The following is a 9,007-nucleotide window of genomic DNA, read 5'->3' as shown; positions in this document are numbered from 1 at the left end:
ACTGTATGAAACATCATGTTGTGTTATTATCTGAGTGGGTTTACCCCATTATTGGGGTGCACATCATAGAGGGCAGAACTGAGTTTTTCATTCCTGAACCCCTAGAGGCTGACACCTCCAGAGTGGAGCCATCTTAACACAGGAATAAGTCAAAGCCCAAATCGCTTATAGTAAAAAAATTACCCTTGAGAATTGTATTAGTTTCCAATTGCTGCTGTAACAAATTACCACAAACTTAGTGGCTTAAAACAGCACAAGTTCATTATCTTACAGTTCTGGAAGTCAGAAGTTCTCAATGGGTCTTACTGCACTAAAGTCAACGTGAGAGTAGGGCTCACTTCCTTCTGGATGCTCTAGGGGAGAATCCATTAATTGGCTTTTTCTAGCTTCTAGAAGTCACCTGCATTCTTTGGCTCATGGCCCCATCACTTCATTATCAAAGCCAGCAACATTAGGCCAAATCCTTCTCACACTCTCATCTCTCTGGTTCTCTCATCTAATCTTCCCTTCCACTTTTAGGGACCCTAGTGATTGCATTAGTCCTACTCAGATAAACTCCCTATTTAAAGGGAAGCTGACTAGCAACCTTAATTACATCTGCAAATGTAATTGTCCTTTGTCATATAACGTAACACATTCACAGGCTCTGGGGATTAGGATGTAAACATCTTTGAGGGGGACATGATTCTACCCACCACAGGAATCCCTTAAATTGCCCAAGGAAGTGCAATATACTGAGAAATACCTTAAGATACTGGTTCAAAACATGGATTCTGGAGCAAGATTATTAGCCTTCAAATCCCAGCTCTACCACTTGAACTGTGTTACCTTAGGCAAGTTAGTTAACTTCTCTGTGCCTCAATTTTGCCAGCTGTAAGATGGTATGATAACAACAGTGCCCACTTTGCAGGTTTATAAACACTTAGGATGATGCCTGGCATGTAGTAAGTACTATGTAAGTGTTTATTAAATATATGCATTTTTATGGGGATATCCAGCAGTGAAACAAGATTGTATTGACTGGCTGAGCCTCTGACAAAATTGCTGGCTTGACTTTCACCCAGCAGTGAGGTACCTGGGGAACAGAGACTGACCCAGGTGTCTTGTTTTTCTCTCACTCTCGGATATGTGGAAGAGGGTGGTGAAACATCTGTACTACTTAAATTGTGTATTCTTCTTTGTATTTTGCCGAGTGGTTGGATTGGTAAACATTAACTGTAGATTTGACGTGACTGCCTTGTAAATGTTTGCTGAGTGAGTGAGTGGGTGGATGCATCTGCCTTCCCGAGGTTGTCTCCTCCACGTGTGTCCTCTTGCTCGGATGTCCCAAGGAGGCAGTCACAAAGAGGGTGAGAAGAGTGCCACCGAGTCCTGGCATCTGACACACATTTGCGCTTCCACAGGGGTGAGAGAGTTCATTCAGGACCATGGAGAGCAGCCCCAGCAGCCCTCAGCCCACGCGGTCAGATCTCCTGGAGGCATTTCCCCAGAGGACTCTGGAACCAGGTGACATCGCAGTGCTGGTTCTGTACTTCCTCTTTGTCCTGGCCGTTGGACTATGGGTAAGCCAGGTCAGGGGGAGGGAAAGTGGCTGGGGCGGGGTGAGAGACTAGCTGAAGGTCATACAGTAATCAGAACTTCTATTATTTTTATTTCTGGCCGCGCCACACGGCATGCGGGTTCTTAGTTCCCCGACCAGGGATCGAACCAGTGCCTCCTATAATGGAAGCGCAGAGTCCTAGCCACTGGACCGCCAGGGAATTTCCTAATCAGAACTTTAATATTTAAAGAATGCGTTGAGTATCAACTGTGTGTCAAGTACCTTGTTAGGCACTTTCATTCATGTTACCTCATGTAATTTGTACAGGTCACTATGAAGAAGGTACTATTGCTATACCCCATTTTATAGATAAGAAAACTGAGGCTCAAAGAATTTAAGTTCCTTATTCTGTTAGTAAGTTAGGAGAGCTGGGGTTAGAATCCATGTCTCCTTCACTTTGAAGCCCATGCTCTTTAAAAAAAATTATTTAAAAGGTAGTTTTGTTTTTTTAAAGGCAATGAAATAAAAACAACTTAAAATGACACACAGTGAAAAGTCTCACTACTACCTTCCCTCCACAGGCAACCACTGTTATTAACTTTTTAGTACATTAGTGTATTCTTCCAGAGTTTCTTTAGGTAAATCCAAGCAAATATTCATGTGTATATTTCCCTCATTCTTAAATAGAAGGTAGCTTATTATACATACTGTTTTTTACTTTGATGTGTTTCACTGATCAGTGTCTCCTGGATATCTTTTCATATCAGTATATGGACGCTTCTGCATCTTCTTAAAAGTTGACCAATACTAACACACAATTGTAAAGCAATTATACTCCAATAAAGGTGTTAAAAAAAAAGTTGCCCAGTATTCCATAGATGATCATACCGCAATTTATTTAACCTGTTTCTCGCTGAGGGTCATTTGGATTGTTCCCCATCTCTTAACACTAAAATTTATGCTGTAATAAACAAGTCTTGGACACATTATTTTGGATGTATACAACTATAATGTAGGATAAATTCCCTGTAGTGGAATCATCAGGTTAAAGGATATATGTATTTGTAATTATGATAGCTTGTGTCAAATTGCCCTCCTTAGGTTTAGCGCCAATCTGCACAAAATCATCATGTATGAAAGTCACATTATCACATCCACAGCAACACTGCATTGTCAAACTTTTTCATTTTTGCCAAACTGACAGGGAAACACAATATCTCAATGTACTATCTTATAATCAGTGAGGCTAAAATAAACATCCTTACATATGTTTAAGAACCACTTGTTTCCTTTATGTGAAGTATGGTTTCATTTTTTTTTTCCATTTTCATTAAGTTCTTGCTCTTATTCTTATCAATTTCTAGGAACGCTTTACATATTAAAGAGACAGTAACTTTGGGATAAAGGATAGTGCAGAGGAGGTGCTGCTATCTGATTTTCAGGTCAAATGACTTGAAAACTGTAGCCTACTGAGGTGTCCCCACTTCAGTTTGACTATTTGTAGATCATTTCTCTACTCTTACCCCTTAGCTTTCCCTCCTCCAGATCAATCAGGGGATAAAAGTGCGGGACATCCCAAAGACCACGGATCTGATATTGAGATGGGTGAGATGTTGTTAAGGGTCAGGGCTTTTATTTATCTATCTATTTATTTATTTACTTATTTATTTATTGTCGCGCTGCACGGCTTGCGGGATCTTAGTTCCCTGACCAGGGATCAAACCTGGGGCCCCGGCAGTGAAAGTGCCGAGTCCTAACCACTGGACCGCCAGGGAACTCCCAAGAGTCAGGGCTTTTGAGTCAGACAGGTTTGAGATCAGGATTAGGTGTAGGGGTGGAGTTAGGGTGAGGGTTAGAGTTCCTGGGAACTATATTTTCACAAGAGGATTGGGAGACTTTGATGTATTACTGGTTTTTGAAGCCATGGATTTAGATGTTCCCTTTTAGCACAAGGAGTTCTTTACTCTTGGAAAATACTTCCTGTGTCAGGGTTCAGCAGGAATGAGCTGTAGTGTCTGTTTTCTATAGTAAGATCATTTGCAGAGATGAAAAGATATCATTTCATGTCATCTCCCATCCAGTAAGACTCCTATCACCAACACCTGCACCCAGAGGCTGGGAGAAGTTAACTTATCCAAGATCACAAATAGCTACTTAGTGGTTAAAATGTCTCTGTTAAAGCACCTTTAATGGCGGGAAGCTCACTCCTAAAGAGCTCTGAAATCAGGCTGACCTGGGTTTGAGTTCCCAGCCTTCTGCTCTGTAGAAATATGGCACGTATGTACGTGACCTTACTTCCAAGCCACAGTTTCTTCATCTGTTAAACTGGCCTGATGACATCAACCTCATAGGAGTTGGTGAGGATTAAAATGAGATGATGCTTCAAAATGACTAGTATAGTGTCTGTCACATAGTACTGATACTCAATAAATGATATCCATTGTGAGCAATCTATAGCTCATTGTGGCTTGTCTATACAAGCCATGAGTCTGAAACTCAAATGCCTAGGGGGATCTAGTGGGTTATTATACATCTGTGAGGCAGAGAGTGGTAGGGGCTGTGTTGACCTGAAGAGTTTATGTCTCCTCTAAGGGCATTCGGATGAAAATCTTCTTAAAAACCATGGGTCAAACAAAATATATTTGATCTAAAAGATAAACAAACTAGTGAATATAACAAAAAAGAAGTAGAATCACAGATATAGAGAACAAACTAGTGGTTACAGTGGGGAGAGGGAAGGGGGGAGGAACAATACAAGGGTAAGGTATTAAGAGGTACAAACTATTATGCATAAAATAAGCTACAAGAATATATTGTACAGGGCTTCCCTGGTGGCACAGTGGTTAAGAATCTGCCTGTCAATGCAAGGGACACGGGTTTGATCCCTGGTCCGGGAAGATCCCACATGCCGTGGAGCAACTAAGCCCGTGTGCCACAACTACTGAGCCTGCGCTCTAGAGCTTGCGAGCCACAACTACTGAAGCCCACGTGCCACAACTACTGAAGCCCGTGTGCCTAGAGCCCATGCTCTGCAACAAGATAAGCCACCCAATGAGAAGCCCACACACCGCAATGAAGAATAGCCCCTGCTCGCCACAACTAGAGAAAAGCCCGCGCGCAGCAACAAAGACCCAAGGCAGCCAAAAAAAATAATTAATTAATTAAAAAAAAAGAATATATTGTACAATACAGGGAATATAGCCAATATTTTATAACAACTATAAATGGAGTATAACCTTTAAAAATTTTGAATCACCATATTATATAGCTGTAAATTATGTAATATCACACATCAACTATACTTTTTTTAAAAAAAATTATCTATTTATTTATATTTATTTTGGCTGTGGGGTCTTCATTGCGGCATGTGGAATCTTTTAGTTATGGAATGCATGCGGGATCTATTTCCCCAACCAGGGATTGAACCCTGACCCCCTGCATTGGGAGCACAGTCTTACCCACTGGACTACCAGGGAAGTCATTTTTTTTTAAAGGACCTCAAAGTTTGGTACTTTTAAAAAAATTTCTAATTTTTATTTTTTGGCGAGCCATGGGGCACGTGAGATCTTAGTTCCCTCACCTGGGATCGAACCTGTGCCCCCGGCAGTGGAATCATGGAGTCTTAACCTCTGGACTGCCAGGGGAGTCCCTCAATCTTTTTTTTAATTATAGGTGAGGGACTTCCCTGGCGGTCCAGCGATTAGGACTCTGTGCTTTCACTGCTAAGGGCCCGGGTTCAATCCCTGTCTGGGGAACTAAGATCCCACAAACCACGTGGCAAAAAAAAAAAAGTGAGTAAGATATTTCAGGCAAACAATGTCGATGGGAAGTATCGCTCAGGGACCTCTGCAAAAAAACAAAAAACAAACAAAAAACCAAAAACAAATAAACAAAAAAAAAACAAAATAAATTTGATGTCTGAGTCTGGCCTGCTGGACTCCCGGGTTATAATCTGTGGCCTAGGCCATTTTGGGAGGGGTCTGATTGCTAACATTTCCCTCACCCACCCTCCTTCTTTGTTTCAGTCCACAGTGAAGACCAAAAGAGACACGGTGAAAGGCTATTTTCTAGCTGGAGGGGACATGGTGTGGTGGCCAGTAAGTAGTCTTTGGTTCAATTAAAATTACTTCTCAAAGACTCTTCAAGTACTGATATTCTGTCTAAACTTTGCTCGCTCAAGACTCTCTGGTTCCATGTTGTCTGGAAGTCACAGTCTAGACTAGAGAAGGCTTAGCTCCAACTCAAATTTGTTTGAATAAAAAGAATTCATCAGCTCACCTAAGGGAAAAACTTAGGTTTGGTCTGGTTTCAGGTATGGCAGAGTATAGGGGCCCAAGTGATAAGTAGGACTGGTTTCTCCCTCTATTTATCCGATCTATCTATCTATCATCTATCTATCATTTATCTATCCATTATTTATCTGTCATCTATCTATTTCTATCTGCTTCTCTTCTTCTGGATGGGTGCTATTCCCAAACAGGCTCAACTTCATGTCAACAAGATGGCGGCCACTGCTCCAGACCTTTCATCCTCTCAAGTTCCAGCCTAGCAAGGGAAGAGCACCTGCCTCCATGGCAGTATCCCTGGAAAATATCCCATCTTTGATTGTGTCCCTTGCCCATCTCTGTGCCAATCACTGTGACCAAGGGAGTTTGATGTGCTAACTGGCTCATGATGTGCTAACTGGCTCAAGCCTGGGTCACACACTCAGTGCCTAAGCTGTGGGGCATGGAGCCTGCTCTGAGGCATATGTGATGAGAAATGAGAGGGGCTAGACTCTGAAGGAAAACTGGAGAGCATGACTGGGACAAGGTGGAATGGGTGTTGAGAACATAAATAACAAATACAACAGTCCAATTAGTATTTTCTTTTCAAGGGTAGCTAAAGGCATTACTAAATACACACACGGACACGTACATGTGCAACATACACATGCACACAGACCTCTGCTTCCTGGGCCCTGAGTAGGGGATCAGGAGTAATAATTTTATTCATGATCTCCTAATATAAGTGTTAAATCTTTGAACTAAAAAAAGAGAAGACATCTCCCATTTGCAGGGAGTCCCAAAGATGTAGGATGTAAGATGCAGAGATAACAGGTATATAAGTTTCTGGTCCATGAGATGTTTAAAGACAATGACCACAGTGTCCTCAAAAGATACCAAAAATGAGCTCTGGATTATATATTCAACCAATTCATTTAAAAAATTCCCTGAGGGGCTTCCCTGGTGGTGCAGTGGTTGAGAGTCCGCCTGCCGATGCAGGGGACGCGGGTTCATGCCCCGGTCCGGGAAGATCCCACATGCTGCGGAGCAACTAAGCCCATGTGCCACAACTACTGAGCCTGCACTCTAGAGTCCATGAGCCACAACTACTGAGCCCATGTGCCGCAACTACTGAAGCCCACGTGCCGCAACTACTGAAGCCCACGTGCCTAGAGCCCGTGCTCCACAATGAGAGAAGCCACCTCAATGAGAAGCTCGCTCACTGCAATGAAGAGTAGCCCCAGTTCGCCGCAAATAGAGAAAGCCTGCGTGCAGCAACAAAGACCCAACACAGCCAAAAATAAATAAATAAAATAAAATAAAAATAAAAGAGAATGCAAGCCTCAGGCTAAGTGAATTTGGTCGTCCAGAGAACCTAGCTAGAATTTAATAATTTTTTTTCATTTTCATTTTATTTGTATGGTTCTCTCCTATGTAGAGCAAGTGATACTGATTTTCTACTTAAGGCTGTGGATACATACATGTATATATATATATACATATATATATGCATGTACTATTATATTACTAATATATTGTATTAATATATAGTACATTGATTAAATAATATGTGATTCATATATATGAGTTAAAGAAGAAGTCAATATAAGGTAAAATGTTAAGTACATAGCAGTGCAGGTGCAGTGAACTTAGAGAAGGCTACAAAGGAAATATTCAGTGACAGTTTTAAGAAATCCTGGTCTAGGGGTCTCTATGATGAGTGATGCTGAGTTCCTAAAATTCAGTAGGAACACAGCAGGCCACCTAAATATGCCTGCTTTTGCATGTCACTTCTGGGACCACTTCTCTGCTCATACTCCTTGGATGACCCTTTCCCAGGTCAAGAAGCAAAGGGAAATTTTGGAGCTTTTTTTGCTTTCTTCACCTAAGGAGAATGATGTCAATGTGAAGGAGATGTGGTTGAGAGTATGGGCTTTGGCTTGATACAATGTTAACATCTATAGAAAATCAATACTAGTTCTGATAGGAACTGGTTATAGAGGTTTATGTGGTCTCTCACAGCCTTGGCCCACCTAAACACTGTCCAGGGGCAGGTGCCTTTGTGCATATCCCGTCATTTCATTTCAAGTAGCAGATGTCTGTCGCTGGTAAACAGAGTCTGATAGCACTAAACATTTGAATCACATTATGAACTGCTCTAGTCCACAAAGCAACTTTCTGATTATAGTTTGGCTTCTCACGTAGCTTATCTACATGGAGAGGCTGTAGAGGCTAGACAATTTGAATATCTGGTTGCATACCCAGTTGTAAGTCTCACTGGAAATCAATTAGCTTTCTGCTTTTATGTGTAAATCTTAGGAGTTTTGTTAATCCAGGTCTGCCCCTGATTAATAAATCCATTTTCTCTGTAATTACTAAGTAAAAAAATAAAAAAGAGAGAGAGAGAATAGACTTTGGAACATGTACGTTAGTTAGCTGTTGTTGCCTAACAAACCACCTACAAATGTAGTGGCTTAAAACAGCTACAGTGTATTATTTCTAATGATTGCATGTTTTGAGTGGGTGGTTCCTCCCCTGCTCTTTAGAGTGGCTCATGGAGCTGCGTTTAGCTGGTGGCTGGGAAGGGCTGGAAGTCCAAGATGGCCTCATCACAGATCTGGAGCTCTGGCAGGAGCTAGACTGGCTAGGAGACAAGGACTTCACTCTCTCTATAAGCCTCTCATCATTTAATGGCCTGGCCCAAGGCCTTTTACAAGGCATCTGATTCCAAGGGCAAAAATGAAAGCTGCCGGGCTGTTGTGTGTTGGCCTGGAAGTCACACAGTGTCACTTTCACCACATTATATTGATCAAAATAAGCCACAGGCCAGCGCAGATTCTTTATGGGAAGAGTGGAAAATCAGAGGAGCATGCAGAGTGGTGTCATTGGGAATGGCAGAATAAAGATCTTTGAAATCTCCTCCTGCATAAAAACAATGAGAACAGTGGCAAAATTGTCAAAATCAACATTTTCAGAACTCTGGAAATTGACCTAATGCTAGTAACCATCCAGGGAGATTTAATTCAAGAAAAATAGCTGAATCTCAAGAAGAACAGGAAGTTCTGTGGTGTTTTACCTGGCTCTATTCTCATTCCCTTCTCTTCAGCTCTGCAGTAGTCTTGAAGGCCACTTGTTAGAACAGGATTGGATCTCTTTCAAAGTCCCATTCTCACATTATTGTCAGTATTTAACCCATCTTGCA

General features: G+C 41.7%; 1 protein-coding gene across 6 annotated transcripts in view; it reads left to right on the top strand.

The window, feature by feature from the left end:
- Positions 1–1,427: 1,427 nt before the first annotated feature.
- SLC5A11 (solute carrier family 5 member 11) overlaps positions 1,428–9,007 on the top strand; it is a gene marked incomplete at both ends in the record, with an annotated part of 45,494 nt that continues 37,914 nt past the window's right edge. For 5 of the 6 annotated variants that reach the window (XM_082645759.1, XM_082645758.1, XM_082645757.1 and 2 more), the window contains 2 exons: positions 1,428–1,562; positions 5,566–5,637. In XM_082645759.1, coding sequence (XP_082501885.1) covers positions 1,428–1,562; positions 5,566–5,637 — 207 coding nt within the window. Of the gene's footprint in view, positions 1,563–5,565; positions 5,638–9,007 lie in introns of those variants that run through there. The other variant, XM_082645760.1, reaches the window with a different exon arrangement.

This window comes from Mesoplodon mirus, assembly GCF_964341445.2.
Source record: "Mesoplodon mirus genome assembly, chromosome: 15".
In the NCBI taxonomy this organism is placed as follows: domain Eukaryota; kingdom Metazoa; phylum Chordata; class Mammalia; order Artiodactyla; family Ziphiidae; genus Mesoplodon; species Mesoplodon mirus.
This window is presented reverse-complemented; position numbering and strand designations above follow the sequence as displayed.